Genomic DNA, 27,293 nt, shown 5'->3' on the forward strand with positions numbered 1-27,293 from the left:
AAGTCTCACAGCTTCCTGGGGGTGGGGGGTTCAATGGCCTCTTCTGTAAAATAAAGGGCCTGGACGAGATGATATCTGAGGTCCCTTTTATCTCTAAAACGATGACATTTATTAGATATTAGTTACCTAGGAGACAGAAAAACATCTCAAGTCTCGGGTTTTCTAGATTTTTTTTTCTTGTCAGAGGACCCCATCTCTAAGGACCTCACCATGTGTTAATGTAGTATTCTCTATTGTTCCAACACAGGTATGTTCTGGCATCCAACACAAAAGTCCCAGATTACAAAACAGACGTACATATTGGTCATTATTTGCATTATAAGATGATTTCTCCATAGGCAAAATATTCAACACTTTAATCCTTTAAATAGATCTTCTGTCCATTTAAAAGAGACCCTGTTTGCTTGTTTAAAGTTAATTGATGGCATTCTTCCTAACTACATAGTATTCATTTTTATTTATTTTCTTTATATTTATGATGAATCTGTTTAGAGATGCATCTATCCTCTCTTCCTCTTGACTCTAAGCTTCTAACCCATAGGGATTGCTTCATTTTTAGGCTTTGAATCCCCAACACAGTAGCTGGTACCTTGTTGACTGATTAAAAAAATAAAAAATCCTTATCTTCCATCTTAGAATCAATACCATGTATTAGTTCTGAGGCAGAAGAGCAGCGAGGGCAAGGCAATGGTAGTAAGTGACTTGCCCAGGGTCACCCAGAGCTAGGAAGTGTCCGAGGCCACATTTAAACCCAAGACCTCCAGTCTCCAGGCCTGACTCTCAATCCCCTTGTTGACTGATTTTTAAAAAGTTTAAAAAACTATGATATTATAATACAAACCAGTAGGCAAACAGATTTTGATGAACACAGCATTTCAGGACTTTGTATCCCTTTAAATGGAGATATACTTTAAAAACAACTTGCCCACTGAGTGTGATATTCTTTTTAACTCATCTTGCAATGGGGGAATAAACTTCCCAAGAGGTAAGGTAGGTGCCCAGGCAACGTACTGTACCTGTATATATCATGTTTGATGCTGGCTCGGGAGTTCTGGCTGTGGTCATAGTTTTCAGGAGGCATGTAGATGATAGTCCCGCCCTCGGGGTTAGATGTGCTACTCTTTGACTGGGACAAAGACATCTGGCGCCATTTTGATAAACCAAAATCTGCAATCTGTAAAGGAAGGAAATACACAATAACCATTTTTTCCATGGACCTCCAATGCTACTTTCCTCTGTTAAATCTTTAATTCATGTGTTATTTAATATTATGTTTTATAGTTATCAAATTTTTAAATTTTATTCCTCTATTAGAATGAAAATTCTAAGGGGCCAGGGATCATGTCTTAACCAACCTTTATATTTTCCATAGAATTTTGTGTAGTTCTCTGCATATAACAAGAACTTCATAGAAACTCGATGAATGAATGAACATTCTTTTTAAAACGATGACTTTGTATTTTTGCTATTAATATCACAGAATCGACTTACTCTTGATATGAAGCAAATCTCTCAAATCCACATTGTTTTCCAGTCTCTCAGTAATTGAAATTTCACAATAAATTTAAACTGGAGGCATAGGAAAGTCTACTAATTTTATAGGACAGCCTGGTAACAGATTGATCCATTACTGGGGGCATTTGGTGTCATTTATGTCAACATTTAAAAAATTTCATTAGTGTGGACTCCAGTGATGACCTTATCAGTGCTACATTTTTGGGGTCTATTTTCAAAAAGTTGTGGCTAAAAAAGTTACCACTTGGAGGCCAAATTTCTAGTGATGAAACTTCTTAGCCTTGGCAAAGCTCATTCCTGATTGCCAGACAATATGTGTCTCCTGCATGTGCTGGTCATATTTTAAGACTTGACAGAGCCTGATCTTTGCTGGCATAGTAATTTCTTTTAAAATTCCTGACCATCAATCTTAGAATCAATACTGTATTTTGGTTCCAAGGTAGAAGAATGGCAAAGGCAAGGCAATGGGGGTTAATTAAGTGACTTTCCCAGGGTCCCAGAGATAGGAAGTATCTGAGGCCACATTTGAATCCAGGACCTCCCATCTCTGGTCCTGGCTCTCTATCCAATGAGCCACCCAGCTGCCCCCTCTTGCACAGTCATTTAAAACATACATCAAAAGATACATATACCAAAAACCCAGGTCACTTTTATGTCCTAGTAAATTATATGAATTATAAGTAAATTATATGCCACATAAAATTATGTTAATTATATTATTCAAATATCATATATAAATATATCTTATTATATGTAAAATTATATGAATAAAAATCTTGCTTTAAAAACTGCGTGATTATATCTAAACTTTATTTCTATGGTATAGAACTTCAGAAGCCCTCTATTTATTCTTGTTTCACAGACTTGAATCTATATTTTATGAAACTGACATTATATTTCAAAGTTATTTGCTCCCATTATAAAGCCCCCCAAACTTTAAAATGGGTATTTCAAGGATTAAAAAAAAAAGAACTGGATCTCAAGGAACTTCTATTCTAATTAACAGAAAAAGAAATACATGAACTAAAGTGTTGCGTGTCCTGACAGTTTTGTTGACAACCCAAATGTAATTAAATGTTAAAAGGTGTGTTTTCCCATGTTAAAGTAGTTATTAATTCAGTGGAAATTTATTAAGAATTTTTTAGGTACAAAGTATTATATTAGGGACAGGGGAAATACAAAGTTTGAAAGTGAGATGCAGCTCACCCTGCCCCCCTTATAGGGAGGGTGTTTTTTTTGGGGGGGTGTTGTGTCCCACAAACCCCGATAATTAATGCATCATCAACTGATACCCTCAAGTCTTTGTAGGACTGTCTATATTGTTTATTGATTTGATAAACACTGCTCCCGTTTCTATGATGTTCTTCTAAAAATGCTTTCATCCACAAGTGTTCTTCTATATGCTCTCCGGAGGTGTTGAAGCAGTATTTCGGGATCCTGGTGTGTCGTCCTGGGGATCTTTCCATTGTTCCCTATCACAAGAAACCTTCAAAGAATGCCTGGGAGTTTGTGGCCAGAGACACAGCGCAGCAATGATCCCAGGTCAGATATTTCTGGGTGAAGCTAACATTGAGGGTCAGGGGGAGGAGAGGACACTACTAAAGAGCTCCAGGAGCTCTTTATTCTCAGGGGTGAGAATTCCTGGCTTCTTGGTTTGTGAAGCTGATCCTGGGAATTAGCTTTCCCTTATTGCACCCTAATGGAGAGTTTTGCTCTCTCCAGAATTTGTTTCCTGCTGGCTGGCCCTGCCTCACCCCAGATTCCTGATCTCAGTGTTTACAACTGCAGATGAGTAACCTGACTCCAAGTCCTGACTGTTCTCTTTGTTATACGGTTTGTTTTAGGCTTTGACTCTGGGCTGTACCATGACATTAACTTAGCCACTTTCCTGAGTGGGAAAAGCTGGATGCAAAGGCCTCCTATCAGAAACTGTGATTCAATGAGCCTGATTCCTCATTGGTGCTGGGGGGAAGGAAGGAGAAACGATGGCGAAGTCTATTATCCAGCCTTAAGTGTAGCTTGTCATTGAGAATTTTCCATCATCTACCTGGCTCATTCTGAAGAATGGGAACAAAGCCTTTCATTAATGAAGGAAATAAGACCCAGAACCATGCCTTTTTTAGTGCCAATCAATACCCCCCCTAAGAGTTGAGGCTATTTATAGGTCAAGTGATTGTTTTAAAGGCTACTAGTTCTAGGCAATAAAGCATCATCAGCACCATCATTCTAGCTGGCATTTCTATCCAGATTGCTGGTTTAGGAAGTGTTTTATGTCAAGGAGCTAATCTGACTTCCAGTTAGGAAGTTAGAGTTTTTTTTAATTTTGTTTATTTTTTTCTATTATATATGTAATAGAGGAAAATATATACAATTTTGATATGTTTATATTTATATAATTTTTATTTATTTATAAAACATTTATTTATATTTATATATTCTATAAATAAAACAGAAAATAGATTTATTTTATTTTAGAGAGAAATTGAGACTTAGCAAGGCAATATTTGGCTTACCCAAGGAGTAAGTAAATGCCAAAATAAAGATTTGAATCCAGATCTCTTGAATCTACATGCTGGCAGGAGGCTTGCCCTTTCCAGGGAGAAAGACACTGGGTTAGATGCTGCTTTTGGTTCTTCCAATCACTAATCGCATGACATTGAACTTAACATTTCCTCTTCTGTAAAATGATAGTTAGACGAGAAGGTCTCTAAGATCTCTTCCAATTTTAGCATGCTAAAATTCTCTGATATTGAGAGTAAGAAGCAGGAGGGAATGACTAAAATCCTGTTATTTCTCTTAGGGGGCTGGAAGTTTCTCTTACAAGGATGAGGCTAGCTAACTTTTAACAGAAGGTCCTCCATAACACACCTGACAAGTCATTATCCAGTCTTGGTCTGAAGATCTCCAATGAGAGGAATCTCCTTCAGAAGCTTTAGATGCACAGAGGACAGCATGCTGGGCATGAAGTCAGAAAGACTTGTCTTCCTGAGTTCAAATCTGGCCTCAGACACTTACAGCTACGTGACCCTGGGCAAATGACTTAATCCTGTTCACTCTAGTTCCTCATCTGTAAAATGAACTGGAGAAGGAAATGGCAAACTACTTTAGTGTCTTTGCCAAGAAAACCCCCAAACGAGGTCATGAAGAGTTGGGCATGACTGAAATGACTGAACAGCACATGGTTAGGAAGTTTTCTCTTAGATCAAGGCTAAGCTGTCTTTTTGTACTAATTACTCATTTCCTGAGTTGGAATCTTGTCTAAGCCACCTTCTTTCTAGCTATATGACCCTTAGAAAGGCAGCTTGCCTTGCTTCCTCATCTGTAAAATGGGGATCATAAGAATATTTACCTGTTGATCAGGGGAGGATACCCTATACGAACCACTCTTTAGAGCAACATACAAATGATAGTTGTTTTTTGTATCATTATTATCATCATTATTATTCTAGTATCATTATAATATTACTAATACTATATTATAATTATCCTAGAAATTCCCTCTAGAGTCACAGAAGTTTAATCCATTTTATACATGATAGTCCTTTAAATATTTAAGGACAGTCTTCTCTGGGCTAAATAGCCTCATTTCCTTCAACTGACCTGCTTTAAGGCATGATCTTGAGGCCATTCCCCATTCAGACAGTCCAGTTTACCTATGTCCTTCCTAAAAGCTGGTGCCTAGAACCTGGGCACCGGACAGCAGAAATATACCCTTCCTAGGCATGGACACGACACTTCACTTAATGTACACAATGATAGGATTTCATCAGCTTGCTTGGATACTATACCCCACTGGTGACTTATAAAGAACTTTTTGTCCTCTAAATCCCCCAGGTTTTCTGCTGTTCAGACAATACTTTTGAAGTCAATTCTTTCACCCCAAACTCATCTCTATTAAAATTATCTTATTTGTTTTGTCTTACCATTCTAAATTGTGAAACCCTGAAAATTATCAGGCTGCCATCTCTCTTACCTCTGTATCATTTGAAAATCTGAAAAGTATGCCATTTATAGATCTTTATCCAAATTACTGATGAGAATGGTAACCAGTATTGGGTCATGTATAAATCCCTGAGGCACTCTACTAAAGATTGATCCTCTTTGGCACTAACAGTTTACTACTAATGCTTACTCTTTGATTTTGGACATTCAACTTGTTCCTGATCCATTTGGCCATTTAGCTAGGCTATCATTTACCCCTGCCCCTCACTCTTTTTTTAAAAACATGGGAGACAGTCATATGTTTTGCCAAAATCTAGGTTAACTAGATCAACATCATTTCCTTGTTCTGTTAACTATTAAAAATAAAGAATTTATTTGGTTGTGATCTTAATGAAACTATATTGATTCTTCAGGTTCAGGTATTCCAGACATCCCTTTAATATCAATTTCTAAAATGTTACCAGGAATTAAATCTACCTCAGCTTCCATCCTCCTTTCCATTTTTTGGAAATAAAGATAATATCTGCATTTCTTAAGTTCTGAAGGGTCTCACTCCTTACATATGGTCTTTCAAAGATCAGCAATCACATTGTACAGTTCTTATGTGTATAGTTCAGATGGGCCAGGCAACTTGAATTTATGATGGGCATCAATAAGCTCTTTTATTATCTCCTTGCTTGTACTGGGTATCAAAACTTTATAGTACCCATTTTTTGGTTCCTTATTTTCTAGGTCAAAAGTCAAATTTTTTGGCAGAGGAAACAAAGGCTCTGTATTCTTTTTAGTGTCAAGTGATCATTCCATCCATCCTAAGCAAAAGTTCTAACTCTTCAGTCCTCTTCTTCCCAATATTCCCTGCCATTTTTGATGTCTTTAGCTTTCCCCCAAGGTCTACATGTATTCTGGGCTTTCAGCATTCCTGACACTATTCTTACAAGCCCATGTCATATTTCTGACCTTTCAAATGTCCATGTGGCTTATTCATCCTGACCTATTTGCTGATTTCATTGAAACCTCTAGTTGCTCCATCATGTTTTGGTCTCACTTTTTCCCCTTTGAAATCCTGACATTGGTTTACCAGTTTAACTTTGCATTGACCACTACTTTCACATCCTCTGCACTCTTGTCCTATCACTTCTCATCAGTTTCTAAACTTCAAACCTGTATAGCTCCAAAAGCCCACTAGACCAATTCAAGAACTTCCAGACACCGCTTGAGTTAATCATATTTACCAAGTGGATGGAGTCCACTAAAATTGTATTAAATCTCAACTGGACTCTATGTGCTGATCCTTTTACTGTTATTTGATTAACTCCTTATTTCATTGTCCATACAATCTGTTCAAAACCTCAAGTTATCTCCTCTATCTTCCTAAAAGAGGATCTTGTTCTGTGTAGGCTGTCAGAACTACTTTCTCTCCATACCTACAACTCCAATTCCCACATCATTCCCCCTCTCTTCTTCTTTATCCAGTGTCAGAGGGAGGCAAAGTTCTTTTCCTAGTCAAGGCCAAATCCTTTCTATTGTGCTCATTCCCTCTTTATCTTCCTTTATAAGCTTTAGTCTTTTTTTTTTATCTACTGGCTGCTATCCTAGTACTTATGAATATGCTCAGATCACTCATCCTTTTTTAAAAAAAGGCATTTTATTTTCCCATTTATATGTAATAATAATTTTCAAAAAACATTTTCTGAAATTGTAAGATCTAAGTTGTTTCCTTCCCTCCATTCCCTCACCTGTCTTGGACATGGTAAGCATTTACATTACAATTTGAACTGGGTTATAAATATATTATCATGCAAAACATACTTCCATATAGTTCATTGTTGTAAGAGAGGTCTCATAAAACCAAAACCCCCAAATAAAAACAAACTAATGAGAAAAATAGTAGGTTTTGATCTGTATTCTGGCTCCCAACAGTCCTTTCTCTCACAGTGGATAGCATTCTTCATTAAAAATCCCTCAGAATTGTCCTGGATCACTATATTTCTGTTAGCAAAGTCTATCACAATCAATCATTTCACAATATTGCTGTTACTGTGCACAATGATCTCCTGGTTCTTCTTATTTCACTTTGCATCAGTTCATGAAGGTCTTTCCAGCTCTTTCTGAATCATCCTGTTCATCATTCCTTATAGCACAGTAATATCCTACCACTATCATATATCACAATTTTTTTCAGTAATTCCCTGATTGATGGGCATCCCCTCAATTTCCAATTCTTTGTCACCACAAAAAGAACCAATATAAATATTTTTATACAAGCAGGTCCTTTGCCCTTTTAAAAACCTGTAGATCAAGTAGTGGTATTACAAGGTGAAAGGGTATGAACAGTTTTTTTTAAACCCTTACCTTCCATCTTGGAGTCAATACTGTGTATTGGCTCCAAGGCAGAAGAGTGGTAAGGACTAGGCAATGGGGGTCAAGTGACTTGCCCAGGGTCACACAGCTGGGAAGTATCTGAGGCCAGATTTGAACTTAGGACCTCCCGTCTCTAGGTCTGGTTCTCAATCCACTGAGCTACCTAGCTGCCCCCTGGTATGCACAGTTTTATAGTCCTTTGGGCATAGTTCCAAATTGCCCTCCAGAATTGTTGGATCAGTTAACAACTTGATCAATAATGAATTAGTGTCCCAATTTATGCTTATCCCCTCCAATATTTACCATTATCTTTTACTGCCACATTAGCCAAACTGATAGGTGTGAGGATCACTTTTATTCTTAAAAATGAAATCCTTTTCTTTGACCCTGCCCTCCTCCAAATCATCATCCTATACCTCTTCTCCCTTCCCCCACCAAAGTCCTAGAAAAAAAGACCGCTACACTCACCACTTGCACTCTCTCATTTTCCATCCCATTGACATCTGGCTTATGACTCAACTCATTCCACTAAAACCTCTTGCTACCATTACCAAGGATCTCTTTGCTGTTAAATCCAATGGTTTCTTCCAAGTCCTTATCCTTCCTGACCTCCTTGCAGCTTCTGGCAGACAACAACACTCTCCTTCTAGGCACTGTTTCTTTCGGGGTTTTTGTGAAACGACGTCATTGCTTTTCCTCCTGCCTGTCTGACCGTTCTTTCTCAGTCTTCTTTACTAGATCACCATCCATGCCCAACCTCCTTTGCCCGAGTGCACCCAGAGCACTGTCGAGGACATTCTTCTCTTCTCTGTCCATACTCATCTCGGTGATCCTGTCAGCTCCTGTGGCTTCATCAACGCACACGACACAAATACTCATCTCTCTTGGGCTCCAAGTTTGACTCACTGATTGCCTAATGGATGGTTCAAACTGGATATCTCGTAGCCATCTCAAAATCAATAGGCTCACAATAGAACTCACTGTCTACCCACCTCTGCAAGCAACCAAAAACCAAACCCCTACTTCCAACTTCTTATTCTCTCTCTTCTCATATCCACATAGCTACCAAACTGAATGAATGAATCACTAAAATATTTGTTAAGCTCTCATTGTGTGCAAAGCTCTGGGGATATAACTAGATTAAATTATTAAAGAATAAGCCAGTTCCTGATCTCAAGGAATTCAGAAGTGGCTTCAGCTGCAAGACATGGTCCTTCGGGCATAAAGCAGCAATGCAGATGGTAATGCCTCTTCTTTAACATCATTCCCGCTGATACGATCATCTGTTTCTCATTTAACACTGCTCGACAATTTCAGGGGCGTTGGGGAAAAGAATATTCTTTTCTGAGTCTCCAAAAGATATTTAAGCACTATTCTTAAAGTGCAGGTCTGACTACGTCACACTTCCCTTTCCTCCAACTCCCTCCCACTTAGGATGATTCAGTTAATCCCTATGCTCACGAGGAGAAAATACAAACTCCAGTATGGTAAAGTATTTCACAATCTGGTTCTACCTCATCTTAACAGACTGACTCCTCATTCTTCTCCCCGCTCCCCACGTGTTCTCTACATTCCAGTCAAACCAGCCTCCTTGCTGCTCCCTGTATATGACATCACAGTTTTTGTATTCCCGTCTCTGCCCAAGCTGTCTTGTACTCCTCAAATGCTTTCTTCCAGGCAATCTCAGGTATGACCCCCCCCTTGGAGACCCTTCCCGATTCTCCTAGTTGTTAGTGCTCCCGTCCCATCTGAAATCATTTTTATCTACTCTATTTGGAAGATCATTTAATTGTACAGACGTTATTTTTCTCCAGTAGGATGGAAGTTCCTTGTGGGAAGGATGCTTCATTAAGTCTCTATTGCCTAGTACAAAGTACATGCTCAAAATTTTTTGCTGAATTGAATTCATCCTTGATTACTTGCCCTTCCATTTTCAAGTGGTTCCTTAGCTATACTTTAAAAAAAATTCTTCTCCTTAGACAGTTTCACTTCTTCCTCCTCACTGGAATTGTTCTCAGAACAATTTTTTTTTTCAGAATCTCATTCTTAAGAATTGTCTTTAGATGGGGGCAGCTGGGTAGCTCAGGGGATTGAGAGTCAGGCCTAGAGAGAGGAGGTCCTGGGTTCAAATCTAGCCTCAGACACTTCCCAGCTGTGTGACCCTGGGCAAGTCACTTAACCCCATTGCCTAGCCCTTACCACTCTTCTGCCTTGGAACCAATACACAGTACTGATCCCAAGATAGAAGGTAAGGGTTAAAAAAAAAAAAAAAGAATTGTTTTTAGATGACTTCCTCTGCGGAGTTCTTGTCCATAGATGCTAACTAACAATTTTTCCTGAATCTTTGAAATCTGTTTTCTCAGAATCTGAGGTTTCTTCCAGACTCTTCTCAGCTTTACTTCTCTGTTACAAGTGCCAACCTGGAACCTGAACACCCTATGTATATGCAAGTTCATGAAAGGTGTACAAATAAGATATAGACTTCATGGAAGTGATAAAACTTTGCTGAGACATGAGAAAGAAAAAGATTTTGATAAGATAGAGTATATTCTGATTAGGATAGGGTATATTCAAGGAATGGTGGAGGGGAATGGAGTATTTGAATGAGCTTAAATGGGAGAAAGCAACATCTTTGGCAACATCTAATAGTTCATGATGGGGAATAATGGATACAAATTTGGAAAAGGCAAATTGTAGCTGGACTGTGGAAAATTTTGGTACCTGACTAAAGATTTTAAAATGTATGAATTACTGAAGGTTTTTGAGAAGGGGAATGACATGTGCATTAGGAAGATTATTTTGTAAGCTGTATGAAGGAGGAATTGGAGAGAAAAGGGTGTGGACAGGAAGACCAGCTAGAAAATTTATAAAAGTACAATTTAGAAGTAATGAGGGCACAAAGGGAAAATCGGGTTGAATTTGCTGTCTTTAGCCTAGAAAATCAGGCCTGAGTATATAGTTAGTAGACCCCCACTCTGTTTTGTACTTCTACTATTCCACATTCTACTAATAGAACTTAAATTTATATTCTATAACAGGATAAAAACTTAATTATCAATGTTCATTTACTGACTTTGTCAGAGTTCTTCTTTTCCTTTTGGATCTTAACTTCTCCTATATAGGACCCCTGTAAGAATTGACCTGATCAACTGAATTTTTGTTCCTATAGGCACACTGCTTTTAGGGGTTTCCTCTACAATCACAACATCCTAAACAAGTGGTCAGTGACATGTTTTAATAAACCAAATAGATCTTTGGTCTCCTTGGGCTGGAGAGGAGCATGTTCTCCAAACCATAAAATTGCCATGATCTATTACTATAAATGTCCCTCTGTAAATTCCCTATAAGAAGTTCACTCAATATACTTTCCTCTAAAGCAGGGGTTCTCAGCCTTTTCTGTGTCATAGACGCCTGTGACAGTCTCATGAAGCCTCTGGACACCTCAGAGTAATGTTTTTAAATGTATAGAATTACCACTGGAAACCACAGGGTGGTGAAAATAAAGATGACATTTTTTCCCCACCCACGTCTGTCTGAAATCTCCCCACAAATCCCTTTAGGAACCCTCGTTCTAGATCTAGACCTGAAATTACATGAGTACTACTGGAGCATGAGAGATGCCCACTGGTTGTCCCTCATTCTCATTACCAAAGCAGCTCACCTCCTGTTCCACTTGCGCGTTTCTCAGATGAAAATGTCAAGTGATAGCAAGGATGAGAGAATCTGAGAGCTGGAAGGGAGCTTGGTAGCACTGCCTGAGGGCCTAAGGAGTCCTTAATTCCTTTTATAGATCGCTCTCAAGATTACAGACTTTCCTTATACTGCTTTCTTTATCCGTCCACCTACTCCTTCTACCTCTCCCCTCTGCACCACAAAGGATAAGCCTCATCCTTCTTTCTTCATGCATTTCAACATTTTAAGAAAGTGATCGCAGCTCACCCCAGAATCTTCTTTTATAGGCTAACACTCCCCGGTTACTTCTACTCTAATATATGGTTTTGAGTCTCTTAGTCCTGGCTGTTCCTTTTAAAATGTGGCGGCCAGAACAGAATATCATCTGAATATAATACCCCAGCGGTGGTCTGACTAGCACAGAGTACAGTGGAATTATCTGAACCCCGATGCCAGCCATGATTTTTGTTTTAATGAGTGTTATTATTTCTGAATATTCATATTCATGTATTTTTATTAATAATATAGAGTGCTTCCACTCAAGTCTCACTCTCTAATTTTGTCTATTTGTCTCCCTCTTTTTCTTTGCCCAGAACTCCTCACTCCCCATTACAAGTTTGGTCATGAGGAAAAAATGAAAACATTAAAAATGTTGGGTGAATACATAGAGATGCAGGTAAAAAGTTATTTTCTATCTTTATGACAAGTAAAATATTTTTAACTGTTATCTACTAAAATATTTCTGTAAATCTTCAACAAAACAAAAAGAGAGGATCCATATCTTGAAGTATGAGAATGAACTAGAATGTGGTGCTTTAATTACCACTAATTAATAGGTGCTGAGGCCATGCATATATGTATATTATTGTGTCTGTATGTGTATGTAAACTCTGCTGTTGTGAACTGGAAAATAAACTGAGGATTCATACTATAGACAAAGCTAAGTTTTTAAAAACTATTTTTAATGTAAATTGTATGACTTTTATAGGCTGTACTGTTATTTCTATAGCTAGTGATTTAAAATTATGACTATTGTAATCAAATGTAATTTATTAGGTATAATTATATATGAGACATAGCTGTAATTATTCCATGGAATAATTAATTGTTAATTGAAAATCACTGACAGAGATAGGAAGCAATATAAAAACCATGGTATATCATGAAACATTAACATAATAAGCAGAGATGTGTTTGGAATCTGGATTTTATATAATTTTTAAAGATAATGACTAATATTTACCTTTTTATATGAATATGTACCGTGGCTTCTATTAAAGCCCCTATATTATTTATAAGTATATTACATATAATATAAATATATAAATGGGGATAATAATATCATTTACCTTCTAGGATTATCGTGAAGAACAAATTATGTCATTATTTTGGGTAATATTTTTAAAATGCTTGGAACAGTTCTTGGTATACAGCAATTGCCGTTTAATAATACTCATTTATATAATTTTATAGATGAGAAAAACTGAGGGCCAAAGACATTAAAGTGACACATATACCTAAATTAGTAGCAAAATCATCCAAAAAAATGTCTAGGGCTCTTCCTGTTGGTTCTTTCAGTTCCTGTATTTGAAAGCAGTTCTCTCTATTTTTCATTTTCTCTAATCTTTAATAGGGTTTGTTTGAAAATATAACACCACCTCACATTACTGTTAAAATTTTAATGATTGCAAAATATTTCCTTCAAAACAAAAATCATGGCTAATATGGAAAATGTTTTACATGACTGCACATTTAAAATCTGTATCAGATGGCTTACCTGCTCAGAGAGGGAAGTGGTGTGAATAAGTGCTTGCTACATGTTTGTCGATTTTTGAATCTGTTCAGATTACAGGGGGAAGATTTCAGCTAACAAGGAAAAAACTGAAAAACAAAACTAGTTTCTGAACAGAATGATCTGTCTTGAGGAGAGGCGGGAAGGGAATTGAGGAGTCTTGGTGAATTTCCATATATACTGGAGGCCAGATAAACATTTGGCAGAAACGTCAGGATTTTTTAAATAAGTTGTATCTGTTGCTCTTCTATTTTTTATTTTATGGTACGACCTTTAATATTAAAGTTGTGCGTTTTATTGTGGAATGTACCCACAGTCACACAGCTAGGATGTGTCTGAGGTAAAATTTGAGCCCAGGACTTCCTGTCTCTAGGTCTCACTCTCAAGGATGGCAAAAATCTCAAATGCTAATTGTACATTTAATGGTATTCATGATTAATTTTCCAAAACAGAACTGAGGGGTACTTATATTTCTTACAAGTTCAAGAAATATATTACATCATACTGGAGTTTATAGCAAGGCTACTGGCTTAATTGTAAACCACAAGAACACTTAGTACAGGTATGGTCTTCTAAAATTAAGAAAATTTTTGTATTTAAATTTACCTTTACATGAAATTCATTATCCAATAAGATGTTCTGAGTCTTCAAGTCATGATGCAGAAGTGGTGGGTTCATATTGTGAAGATAATTTACTCCCAGTGCAATTTCATGCAGAATTCGGAATCTCAGTGCCCAAGCAATATCAGGATAGTCATTTTTCTTTATTAAAACAACAAAAACAACAAAGTAATCATAGAGTGACCAAATGGCCCAATATTTTACACTTGAAATCTTTAAAAGTATTGGATAAGAAGAGTTAATTTCCAGGTTATATATAAATGTATATTTATTTTCAGGTTATGTATATATATTTGGGTAATATATATATATATTCAGATTATATATAAATATAAATATCTATAGTTTATATAAATATAACCTATACATAGATATATAAATAAGTATATAGGGTATATAAATAGAAATATTTATAGGTTATATAAATATATAAAATATACATGTATACATATATAAATATATAAAAATAAAACTATAAAATATAGATAATATAAAAAGCTGACAATTTCTCTGATCAAATAGTTTAATTTCCTAGTACCTAGCTCCTGCACCTTTGGGGGGAAATTGGCATAAATGAAGGGGCATGCTGGAGCTGGATACTACTGAGAATGAGAGCTAATTGTTAAATTTCCAGTGAGAGCATTTATACCTTAGAAATCAGCAAAGGCCACAAATCAGGTTTGATTTTTTGTTTTATTAATTGTCTAGATTTAAGAATGTGACAGAATATAGAAATCATATAGATTAAACAAAATGGTTCCTGTGTTAGGGGAAGTTATGTGGTTTAGTGGATAGATTACCAGGACTAGAAATGAGACCACAGACACGTCAAGCCACTTACCTCCCATGGTCTAGCCCTCATGGTTCCTTTGCCTTGGAACCAAAACTTAGTCTCAATTCTAAGATAACAGATAAAGATTTTTAAAAAGTGCTACAAGTGGACAGAATTGGTTAGGAAACATTTGCTGGCATAGTCTAAGGTACTAGTAGTAGGTACCTCACAGGGTGGCTGTAAATGTTAGAGTGCAATATAAATATGAATAATTGTTAGGTGATTATTTTTTAAAACAACCTTTCCTTCCATTAAAAGGTACCCTTTAGAATTAAAAGAAATAAAGGTAGCTTTTTCAGAAGGCAAAGACACTCATAAAATGAGCCAGTTGAAAAAAAGACCAAGAATGAATCATTCTTTACAAACCTCTGGGTTCATTTCTTTTAAATATTATGGGAAAAAAACAAGTTTCCTAAAAGACTTAAAGGTACTCTTGGGGAAAAGCTCTGGTTCAGCTTTGGGCGTAACAGACTCTGAGAATGGAGCATCCCTGCTTGAGTTAGCTAGACTTACAAGCATTTTAGGGTTGTTTTTTATACCTAATCTAGCAGCCCCTGGGGGAGGGGGGATATGTATATAGAGATATAGACATATATTTAATATGAAGATCTCGTAGTTTTTGACACTCTCCAGGAGAGAGCAGTATTGGGAGACATTAGTAGAGACATATAGGTGTTGGAAATACCTATACCAATACCAATAATCTATACGGGTCAATAACCCTAATTACACACTGCAGAGTCTGTGCTATCTTGATTGTAAAATGTGTCATGTTTACTAGGTGTCAGAGGCATAAAATACATACAATCTTTCATCTCAAGGAGCTCACATAATGTTTAAAGAGACATGTATGTACACATGTATGTATGTTAGTATATCCTGCATCAATGTAAAGAGAATCAATACAAAGTAATTAAAAAATGCAAGGTAGTTTGAAAGTTCAGTGACTAGCGGTTAGGGGGATGCAGAAAGGCTTTGTGGATAATGGCACCAGGAGTTCAAGAGGTGGGAGTGAGGATGGGGGAAGTCTTCCAGGCAATGCATGCCCTTTGTGAGGAACAGAAAAGCAGAAGTTTCTTTGCATTTTCAAATGTAGGGTAACAACATACTCTCATAAAGCATATAGTAGTGATTTGATAATTCTTTTTTTTTTTAACCCTTACCTTCTGTCTTAAAATAAATACTGCTTTGGTTCCAAGGCAGAAGAGTGGTAAGGGCTAGGCAATGGGGGTCAAGCCCAGGGTCACACAGCTAGGAAGTGTCTGAGACCATATTTGAACCCAGATCCTCCCATCTCTGGGCCTGGCTCTCAATCTACTGAGCCACCCAACTGCCCCATATCTGATAATTCTTTAAAAAATAATAAACAAAGAGACATGATAGGGGAAGCCCAGAAAAACATGCACCTAGGCAGATTTCTAGTGCTAATATTCTTTTCCTGAACTTCTAACAAAAAGTGGGTTGTTATGGTCTTTTGAGGCTTGTTCAGATTAGTTTCTTCTGATTTTCTAAATCTTGTTATAAAGTATTATTTTCTAAGTATTACTAATAGGCTAGAGAGAGAAAATAACAAACAGGATATTTATATTTTGTCTAAGAAAAGAGTTTCTTTCCTTTCTTTTTCTTTCTTTTCTTTTTTCTTTCTCTTTCTTTCTTCCTTCCTCCCTCCCTTCCTCTCCTCTCTTCTTTCTTCTTTCCTCCCTCCCTCCACCTCCCCTCTCTTCCTTCCTTCCTTCCTTCCTTATTCTCTTCCCCTCTCTCTTTCCTTTCTTTCTCTCCTCCTTTCTTAAAAATAAACCTTTCCTTCTTAGAATCAATGTTATGTATTTGTTCTAAGGCAGGGAAGAGTTTAAAAATTTTTTTTTTTTGCATCATAGAGTTCTTTGGAAAGCCTATGGCCCCTTCTCAGAATTTTTTAAATGTATACAATAAAATACATATAATTGCAAAGGAAACCAATGACACTGAAATATAGTTATCAGACTATTAAAACAAAAAAAGAAGTTCAAGGACTCCAAGTTAAGAAACCTTGTCTTGAAGTAAAAGCACAAAAGCCAGTAAAGCAGTAAACTGTTACAATACCTTTTAACTAAAAAAAAAAAAAATAGGAGGCAGCTAGGTGGCTCAATGGATTGAGAGCCAGGCCTGAAGACAGGAAATCCTGGTTCAAAAGTGGCCTCAGACACTTCCCAGCTGTGTGAGCCTGGGCAAGTCACTTAACCCCCATTGCCTAGCTCTTACCACTCTTCTGCCTTGGAACCAACACAGTATTGATTCTAAGACGGAAGGCAAGGGTTAAAAAAAGTTGCTTCTAGATATGATATTAAAAAGGCAATATCCTTTCAATTTATCTCACATAATTTCTTAAACTGGTTACTTTTAATTCTGAGTTTCAGGAATAGGTATTGACAGCCGTTCTTTTTCATTTTAAATTTTCTTAGGATAAAATCAGTGTTGGCAATGAGGAGTGCAAACTTTGTGGATGAAAGCTATTAGCAGCAGGGTGCTGATAAACGACAACTTACTTTAAAATTTAATCTGTAATATGGACGCTTTCTTAAGTCTAGATAACCAACAAGATAAAAAGTAAGTCAAGCTGGAGGAATAGCCATGGCTGATTTCCCAAATGTAAATGCTCACAATGAAAAATTGAACTATGGACTCCCCCATGGGATATCCCAGCACGTCCCTTCTTTCCTGCTCATCCCCTGCCGGCGGCCTAAAGGGGAGGCATCAGGGGAAGCAGCACCAGAAGAAACCTTCTGGCCGGCTCTCACCCCACGCACAGGCGGCCTGCACACTACTTTTGCTTGTGTGAACAGCAACACTGCCACACATCTACACATAAAAACGGAAGTTTAGCATGGAGGGCTTTGATGACTCTTGTTTTCATTCATCTGGGGTTCTCCTTCCCCCACGGAGCCAAACAAACTGGAATCACTAAGCAGCGCATCATCTTCATGCAAAACAGAGAGAAAGCAATGACTGCAGAAAATCTGCTGGTCTTACCCTGTGCAGGAGCTGATTTAGTGATCCACTGCTCATGTACTCAGTGACTATTCCCAAGAATTCAGGCTCATAGCAAATTCCCAAAATTGGAAGGATATAACTAAATCTTGCTTTGTGTAAAATCTTGGCTTCTCTTAAAATATCGCTTATGTCACTAGAAGAAGAAAATACATAATTATTGTACAGAACCAAAGTGCACACTTATCCGTGTGGATTCCGTTGGATTTGCCACTCATTAGCTGTATGATTTGGGGGGAGTTTCTTAACTCTTCTATGTTTTAGTTTCCTCATCTTTAAAATGGGGAAATAGTAATCCTACACACTCCACAAGATTGTCATGGGGACAAAATAACAATTAAGGGATTATTATGAATATTAATTAAGCTTTAGTTGTTTGGTTTGGTCGTTTTTAAAGTAGAGTCCAACTCTTCCTGACCCCATTTGGGGGTTTCTTGCCAGAGATACTGGAGTGGTTTGCCATTTCCTTCTCGAGCTCATTTTGTATGAGGAACCAAGGCAGAGTTAAGAGATTCGCCCAAGCCAGTAAGTGTCTGAAGCTGGATTTGAACTCATGAAGACAAATCTTCCAGATTCCAACTCTTGTGCCACCTCACTGCCCCAAGCTTTAGTTAAGACAAAAGATGTGTTTGGAAAACATCTAAATTGGAATTAGTTTAGTGAGTGAACTTCCTAAATTAGTTAACACTGGAAATTGAATAAATGACTTTGAAGAAAATGTTTTATTCGTCTAGAGAGCTGGCCTTCAAGTGGGGAAGACCTGAGTTCAAGTCCTATCTCTGAATGTCTGACCTTGAGCAAGTCATCCTTGGCAACTCTTTAATTGCAATTTTACAAATTGAAAGATCTCCCTGCACTGGTATAGGGAATTTCCTCCTCTTCGAATTCTTAATGTATTCATAATACCACAGGCCCAGTATCTTTGCCCTCTGCCTATTAAATCCTTTTCTTCTTTCCCCACAAAAATATTTTCAGTACCCTATTAAAATTTTGTGGATTTAGAAAATCAGATGAGACTAGCTGTATAAGACTAAAAAGCCATTAAATGACATTTTGTTAGGGACCAAGATAAAGATTATTGATACTAGAAATATACCCAGGTGACTGTTTTCCTCCACCTCCCCCTTGCATCTTTGTTCATTCTCCTATAAGAATTTATTTAATGGATACTCTACATAAGGCATTTTGACAGAAGGTACTGAATGAATTTTAAAAAATTATACATGTAGTTTATAATTTAATAGGAGGGATAAAAAGAAAAAAAACCTACAGCACAAAGTAGAAAGTTCTATAGATTTATAGATTATTAGAGCTAGAAGGGGCCATTAATTCCTTCATTTTACAAATAAGAAAATGGAAGCCTGGAAAGTGACTTGCTTAAGGTCACACAGTATACTGGATTTTTAATTCAAGTTTCCTTATTCCTACTCTAATAAGGGCCCTTTGAGGTCACCTAGTCCACCCCACTCAATTTGCAGATGAGGAATTGGAGTTCCAAAGAGATTCCAATTTACTTAAGGTTATACAAATAATAAGTAGCTGAAGAGGAACTCTAGCTCAGGTCCAATGGCTCCAGGTTCTGGGCTCTTTCTCATGAAGGGAGTACTGGAAGGATGTGGATAGATGGAGATAGTGCTAGGAGAAGGGACAAAGAGAGAAAGATACCAACAAAAGTTAAACAGGGTCTGGATCTGTGATTCCCTTATTATATGAAACCCTTGAATAAAGAAACTCCCCTAACATTTCAGATAGGCATGTTGTGTTTAAGAGTTGCTTAGAGGATTCAGAGGCTTAATTGTGCTAAGATGAAGATGATTTTTACCATTTAAATAGATAATTTAAAAAATGAATATTGTGGTTCAGTTGTTTCAGTCATATTCAACTCTGTGATCCCATTTGGTGTTTTCTTGACAAAGATACTAGAATGGTTTGTTGTTTCCTTCTCCAGCTAATTTTACAGATGAGGAAACTGAGGCAGGATTTGAATCTAGATCTTCCTGGTTCTTAAGTAGGCTCTCTACTCTGCAACAGTTCTTGATAGAACAAAAGAATAGTAGAAGGAAACTGTTGGGCTCTTCTTGACAATTAGCCCAGTTAGGTATATGCCAGAGGGGAAAAAAAATAGGAGATAAGGAGACAAAGGCGAGCTGGGGCATGATCCTGGAGAGGGTAAAGAATATTAACTTTATTTGCTAAAGTTTAGCAGCTAAACAATGGGGAAATGAGAAGAGTTTTTGTGAAGGGGAATAAGACATTTAGAGAAATGCTTTTGAAAGATTAATACAGAGAACGATGCAAGACAAAATCAGGATGTTAGAGAGATATTGGAGGGAGGGGAAGATGCTGGGATTGACACATGAGGAAAGGAGAGGACTGGTGGAATTGGTCCTGGAGAATTGGGACCTAACAATTGACTAGAGACTGGAAAAAGTGAGTGGTAAGGAGGAGTCAGAGATGACTCCAAGGTTTCGAGTCTGAGTAACTCTAAGAGAGTGGCAGTGTCATTAATTAAAACAAGAACAATAACAACAGGAAAGAGATTGGTTTCACGGTAAAGACGAGTTGATTGTCAAGTCTTTTCCACCCGCTGGCATCTCTTGGATCAAGGATGACCAAGAAGATTCTAGACCAGACACTCAGCCTTATCCTGAGCTGAGCTGTTTCAAGAAGTGGAGGGGAGGAAAGGCAAATATATGTATTTACATACATGTATGTTTGTGTATATATCTGTCTATATTTTATATATATACATATATATTTATCTATCTACCTAATCTGTCTAGTCTGTCTGTCTATCTAGTCTATCTGTCTGTCTCTCTATGCATCTCTCTCCATCTGTCTATCCATCTATCTATCCATCCATCCATCTATCAGTCTGTCTGTCTATCTATCTATCTATCTATCTATCTATCTATCTATCTATCTATCTATCTATCTATCTATCCATCCATCCATCTCTCTCTCTCTCTCTAATCTGTCTAGTCTGTCTATCTATCCGTCCATCTATCTCACTCTCAATCTTTCTCTCTTCATCTGTATACATGTCTGTCTATCTATCTATCTAAAACAGATTAACTTCAAACAATACTTAGCACAGTGACCTGCAAATAACATCTGAGCTAACATTTATTGAATGTTACCAAATGGAAGCTTCTTCTATCTTTACTTCTATCAAAAGTGAGAGCTTGGCAGGTAAATGTGTGAGGGAGGGAGTATACAAGGGCAATATTCTTTGTCAAGTTTTGGTAAGAATAAGTAAGCTAAATTTGTAAAAAATGGTTTAAAATAAAACATAGAGGCTCAGATTGGGGAAATATGCCTAACAGACTGTATCTCAATAGTATAGAAACATGCACTTGAAATAGGAAAAATCAGATTTGTCCACGAGGCACCAAACATCTAGTCTGATTTTTCTGGCTACTCCATTTTTCTTTTTGTCTTTTCTAGAGGAGGAAGATTTATCATTTCAACTGTAAAACAACTAGAGAGAAGAAGAATGTCACCTATATCTGAAACAAGAGCAAATAAGTTTTATATCAGCATAAGTGCCTCCCCTACTCCAGAGGATCACAAAAGGTAAATCACAGATGAATTCTCACAGTCACAGTTCTTAGACATCTCAGATTTCCATAAAAATATTGTGGCAATCAAAAAAAAAGTGAGACTCTGCAAAAGGATTGTGGTTCTTAGGCTATGAGGGAAAGGACATTGCGCAATAGAAGGGATGTCAGAGGTCAGTTAATTGATTTCCTTCATTTTACAGATGAGGGAACTGAGGTCCAGGGAAGGATTTGGGGAAGTCAAAAGTGTTTGAGATGGGATTTGAAGCCAGTTCCTCTGATTCCACAAGCAGTATTCTTTCTACTGAAAACTGATTCCTCTGTCAGATCATGTTTTCTTATTTTTGGCTGGAAAAATGGTCACTGGCCAAGAAGCAGGAATATCATTATCTTCACTTTATAGAGGTGAGGAAAGAGACTGAGTCAACTGCCTGCCCAGCCCTGTACTTAGCCTAGGTAAATACTACTTTCTTAAAGACCAGAATGAAGGCATTCCAGTGTCAAAAACCTTGATTACAAGTGGGAGAACAGGATGGACTATGAAAAGCCGGAGTGGGCTTGAGGGGAATTTGATCCACTGGTGTGCTTTCAGGTGAAGAGTGGTGAAGTGTGGTAGGGGAGAAAATACTCAACTTAGAATTATATGAACTCCACTGGGCCAACACATATTAGCTGTATGACCTTGGCCAAGTCACAAACAGACTCTGAGAGACTCACCTAATTTACAACAAAAAATAACATTATTTTCATTCTTTTGGTTTGCAAAAACCACTCATCCTACAATTTAGTGAAGTAAGAGGTATAAATATTACTCCAGCTTACAGATGAGAAAACTGAGGCTATGATTTAAAAAAAAATTTTTTTTTTATAAATCCTTACCTTCCATCTTGAATCAAATCAATACTGTGTATTGGTTTCAAGGCAGAAGAGCAATAAGAGCTAGGTGTTGGGGATTAAGTGACTTGTCCAGGGTCACACAATTAGGATGTGTCTGAAGTCACTTTTGAACCCAGGACCTACTGTCTACAGGTCTGACTCTCAATCCAAGGAGTCAACTACCTGCCCCTCTCTGACTCTCTTGTGATTATGTAGGTAGGTCATATTCAAGGTAGAAATCAAAAACAGGTCATGCTTTTGCTTTATCTACTACCCCATGATGTCTCTGAACTGATGAGCATAAATCATCATATATACCATATATATGTACATATATAAATATACTTACTATAAACATATTCAAATTCTCATTCTCCTACTCAGCCAGAATGAGACTTAATTCTAAAGACCAAAAAGTCATCAAGATTTTTTGATGATGAAAATTGAATAATATCATTTTTAGAGTGGGGAAAAGAGAAAATTTCTCCTGTATCTTTTCCCCTGCAAAACATCCTTTAATTGAAACTTGGATGGTTAATAACCTTGGAGCAGGGCTCTGTTTATAAGAGAAATACAAGCTTTTAGAGAAGATTGAATTATTTAAAAATAGCTAATGGAAAGAATTAAGAAATAGAAATAAGCAAGAAATAACTTTGCATAACTCTATGTATTTTTGTCAAATGATACCTTCTTTAATGTGGACAGAGGAGGGTGAAAAGGATGGGAATTTTAATGTGATAAAATAAATTAATTAAAAAATAAAAAAAATCAAATGGGTTCTAAATATATATCCACTCTTATCAACAACTCTAGATCAGTTATAGATAATGTCCTAACATCAGTTTCTCCAAAACAAAGGACTCAAAGTGAACAAACATCAAATCTTACATATGACCAGACTGGACTCTACTGGACAATCTCCATTGATACCCAAATGTCTGATGCTGTGAGCTTGATTAGAGGTCTACCCAGCCTCAGCTTCTGGTGACTTCCCATTTTTAGCAGTTAATAATTGAAAGTGATGTGGGAATGGGGGGAGGGGAGTGAGGCAAGAGAAAGCAATCAGATCCTGACCGTCCTAGGAGACAGGATTTGGTAGAGGCTGAGCCATAGTGTAAAGGTGTATTTAAGGAGAAAACGTACCATGTCTTTCATCATGCTGTAGTTTAATATTTACAAATTCTACATACTGTTGGGATAGAAAAGTTCTCAGTTTAGAAGTAAAACAAAAAACTCCAAATCTTTTGAGTTTTCTGCTTACTGGAGGGCTTTGGGCAGATTATTTAATTTTTCTGGGCCTCAGTTTTCACTCCTCTAAAATTAAGAGTTGTCTTCATTGGATGCTCTCTTAAGTCTCTTATGATTAACATTCTATGATCCTGTGGGAAGATTAGTCATTAAAGTGAACCCACAGCAAAATGACTGTAGGGTGCAGTTAAATGACAAAATAAAGCCCAGGATGTACAGGCCAGTGTCAAGATTTGCAGTTGGCACAAATAGAATTGAAGGGTTGGGTAGCTAATAGTTCTGGAAGTGAAATCGAAAGCAGGATTTCCTCAAAATTCTAGCCATTTCCTTTAAGTCAGCCCAAGGCCAGGGAGGCACAGCCCCCACCAGTTACCACATACTATGGGGAACATAAAAATAAAAGGCAGTTTGTCCCACAGCCAGTGACCTTAATTCCAGGTTGGGAGGAGCAACAAGTCTAATGTGTTATGGTATTTAAAGTTTCTTAAAGTCAATAAATAAGAGGTACAACCACCCAAAACAAAACAAACCCTACTGAGCCTCTTCAAAAATAATAAAAAACAAAACAAAACAAAACAACAACAAAAAAATTGGCACATCCATAAAGGGCAAACACAAATCCAAAGCCGAAGAAGTGCATTTAGGGATGGCGAGGAAATGCTATTGGGTTTGGGATTTAGCGAATGAGCGAGGCACAAGACAGAAGGTTAAATTTATCCACGCCTCTCTCCCACCTGCTTCTATTCCAAACCATAAAGCAGCCCAGGTAAGGAGGAGGTGCCTAGGGGAAGGCAGGAGAGCGCGCACCTGAGTAGGTAAGCATGTGTGTGCACGCGTGTAGCCTGGCCACTTCCCCGAGCCAAGGGAGGGGGTAGGGAAGGCGCGGCGAGGGGATGTGCACCTCTCCTAAGCGGAGATGTACATATTAGCGAATGTCAAGGAAGGGTCGAGAGAGTCAGGGTCATTACCTTTCCTGCAGTGGAGTCTGGAAGTGCAGGTGCTTCACTGCCACCTGGATGCGCCAGTCGGCATGGCGTGCCGAGGACACTGTACCTGATGCCCCCCGGCTCAGAAAGCGCAGGTCGGCGAGCTTGTGATAAGGAATGGTGGGCAATGAGCTGGAGATGGCTAGGCTGTCCGCACTGTCCCCGTTCATCCTCGTGGCCGTACCGCACTGCTCACAGCCTTAGCGCCGGACTGGGGAAGCCCCCGGCTCCTCTAGTTGCAGGTCGGTGCTTCTAGAGGGACAGTTCCGGGTTGGCAGCGGCTACTACACTCCCACCTTCTTCTCTTCCACCTCCTGCGGCGGGAGCGCGGGCATTGGCGCTCCCCCCCCCCCCGGACCTCGCCCCCCCCCTCGGACCCCGGTCTGGGACTGGCTCCCTCCCCTTCAGCACATCGGGAAAGCAATGTCCCTCCTTCCCCAACTCCGCTAAGCCTCGCTAGCCGCAAACAGATAATCTTCAGTGTTTCGATCAGCCCTCAGCCCCGAAAGTTCTCTCCAGGAGACGAGAACACTCTCCCACCAAAGTTGTTTTGATCTCAATATTTCTTTTCCCAGGGAGTGCCTCTTTCTTTCCCCTCCCGAGATCCTCCCCCAACCCTCTTTAGATACTGTAGAATTCTTTCCCAACACAGTCTAGGTCTGGCTCTGGCCGCTCCTCCCTTCCCAAACTTGCCAGGCTACGTCACCAGCTTCAAAACCTCCCCAAGCCCCGGAATCCGCGCGTGAGAGAAGACGCGCTGCTGCCTGGCCAAGGCAGCTCAGTTCGACCTCCCCTGCCTTCTCCCTTCCTCTCCTGAGCCGCAGTCACCCGATTCGGGCTCTCACACCCTGTGGCTTGATCCCACCCCCCTAGCCAGCTCTCGCAGAGTTAGAAGCCAAACTCTAGGTCTCCACCCTTGTTAGACACCTCCTCCTCATAAGGCACTATTGAGTTGCTGGGCGTGAAGTGTGAGCAGCAGTGGAAGAAAAGTTTTGCCCTACAGACTAAAAGAAGCAAAGCGATCGATCGGGGAATTCCACTTTTTATTTTCTTCTACCCTCTCTGACTTCAGGAAAAGCCACCCTTTCTCTTTGGGAAAGCCCCGAAGTGTGGCCGGCAGCATGTTTCCCGCCTGAGCCGCAGGATCATCCCCGGGGACTAGAGTTCTCTCATTCTAGCCAGCACGTATGGATTGGGAATTGCCAAACCGGATAGCGATGTCTGGAATGAGGGGTGGATGGGAAGCGGAGTGGGGAGGGGAGAAAGTAGTAACTTAACTGGATGGAAGCCCTTGGTGAGAAACACTAAAAATGTTTTTTGTTTGTTTGTTTGTTTGTTTTTTGGAAATTTAATAAGAATAAATTTTGCCTTTTTTTTTTAAGCGCCACATATTGGAGAATAATGAGGTAAAGTCTCTGTCCCCCAAATCAGGTACTATTTGCCCAAGACTAATTCTTACTCATTGTTCTGTCGATACAGAAGATGCAAGGAAAGAAATGTCGTGATATAATATATTCTAAAGGAATTTTGCTCTTTTAATTCTTCCCCTCGAATCTCCTCCCTCCCCCTCCCCTTCCTTTTCTTAACCCGTAACAACGTACTGAATTTAATCGGGCTCCAGCTTTTTTAGGTGTCTATATTTAGAACTGGAAAATGGGGGCTATTTAAACAACCTCATTTAAAGATGTGGAAACCGAGCTCTTGAGTTAGTGACTTATCCAAGATCACACACCTTAGGGATTTGATACTGGTCTTCTGACTGAAAAAAAAATATTCAGTGCTTTGAACATTACACCAGGCAATCTCCCTTGGGGGGAAAATCTAGCCTCTTTTAAAAAAAATTTATGGAAAGCATATTGTTTTGTTTTATTCTCGTTTGCCTTTATCCCCCTGATGAGGATTTTGTAAATTTGTTTCTCTACAAAAAGCTCATGGACCTTAAAGCATACATTTCAAACTAAGCATTCCCAATGATAGTTGTCTCATTCTTTCTTTTTTTGGGGGGGTGATGGGGGGTGTGGAGGGTGGAGGAGAAGAGAGAGGCAATAAAATCAAAGAGAAAAAATTGTAGCTAGCACTCTCATTTTGCTGATGGAGAAACCAAGGTCCAGAGAAGTTAAGTGACTCTTCTAAAATCATTAGTTGTCACTGAGCCCTCTTTGGGAGCTGAATGAATGTGGCAGCAATAACAGAGGTAATAGCTTGAACAACAGACTTGTAGATATGGAATACTTGCCCTGTTACAGGTATCCTCAGCTACCGGATCAGCAAGTGTTTCTTGTATTACTGCATTACTCCAAGGGTGAGTTACTGGTTTCATCCAGTGGAAAGGTATAATGAAAATTTTAAACTTTTCTTCTGCCTTAAAATGTTTTCTTTTAGAGCAGTGGTGTCAAACTCAAAAGAAAAACAAAGAGAAAAGGATCTTAGTGGGAAACATATTGCCTTAGAAAAAGACAAATTCACGAGCAATTGGAAAAACATTAACTGCTCATGGGTAGGACAAGGCAATATAATAAAAATGACCATCCTACCCAAACTTATTTATCTATTTAGTGACATACCCATGGAACTCCCAAAAAATTTCTTTACTGATTTAGAAAAAACCATAACAAAGTTCATTTGGAATAACAAAAGATCAAGGATATCCAGGGAAATAATGAAAAAAAAAAACACAAATGAGGGGGGCCTTGCAGTCCCAGACCTCAAACTATATTACAAAGCAGCAGTCATCAAAACAATTTGGTACTGGCTAAGAGACAGAAAGGAGGATCAGTGGAATAGACTGGGGGAAAGCGACCTCAGCAAGACAGTATATGATAAACCCAAAGATCCCAGCTTTTGGGACAAAAATCCACTAT

At 38.4% G+C, this 27,293-nt stretch overlaps 1 protein-coding gene across 1 annotated transcript in view; it reads right to left on the reverse strand.

Moving 5' to 3' along the window:
- RIPK2 (receptor interacting serine/threonine kinase 2) overlaps positions 1 to 24,787 on the reverse strand; it is a 47,729-nt gene extending 22,942 nt beyond the window's left edge. The window contains exons 1-4 of the mRNA XM_016431811.2: positions 24,415 to 24,787; positions 17,745 to 17,898; positions 13,889 to 14,044; positions 1,017 to 1,174 (exon numbers count right to left, since the gene is read on the reverse strand). Coding sequence (XP_016287297.1) covers positions 1,017 to 1,174; positions 13,889 to 14,044; positions 17,745 to 17,898; positions 24,415 to 24,602 — 656 coding nt within the window. The 5' untranslated portion in view covers positions 24,603 to 24,787. The remainder of the gene's footprint in view (positions 1 to 1,016; positions 1,175 to 13,888; positions 14,045 to 17,744; positions 17,899 to 24,414) is intronic.
- Between the last annotated feature and the right edge of the window lie 2,506 nt (positions 24,788 to 27,293).

This window comes from Monodelphis domestica, chromosome 3, assembly GCF_027887165.1.
Source record: "Monodelphis domestica isolate mMonDom1 chromosome 3, mMonDom1.pri, whole genome shotgun sequence".
NCBI lineage: Eukaryota > Metazoa > Chordata > Mammalia > Didelphimorphia > Didelphidae > Monodelphis > Monodelphis domestica.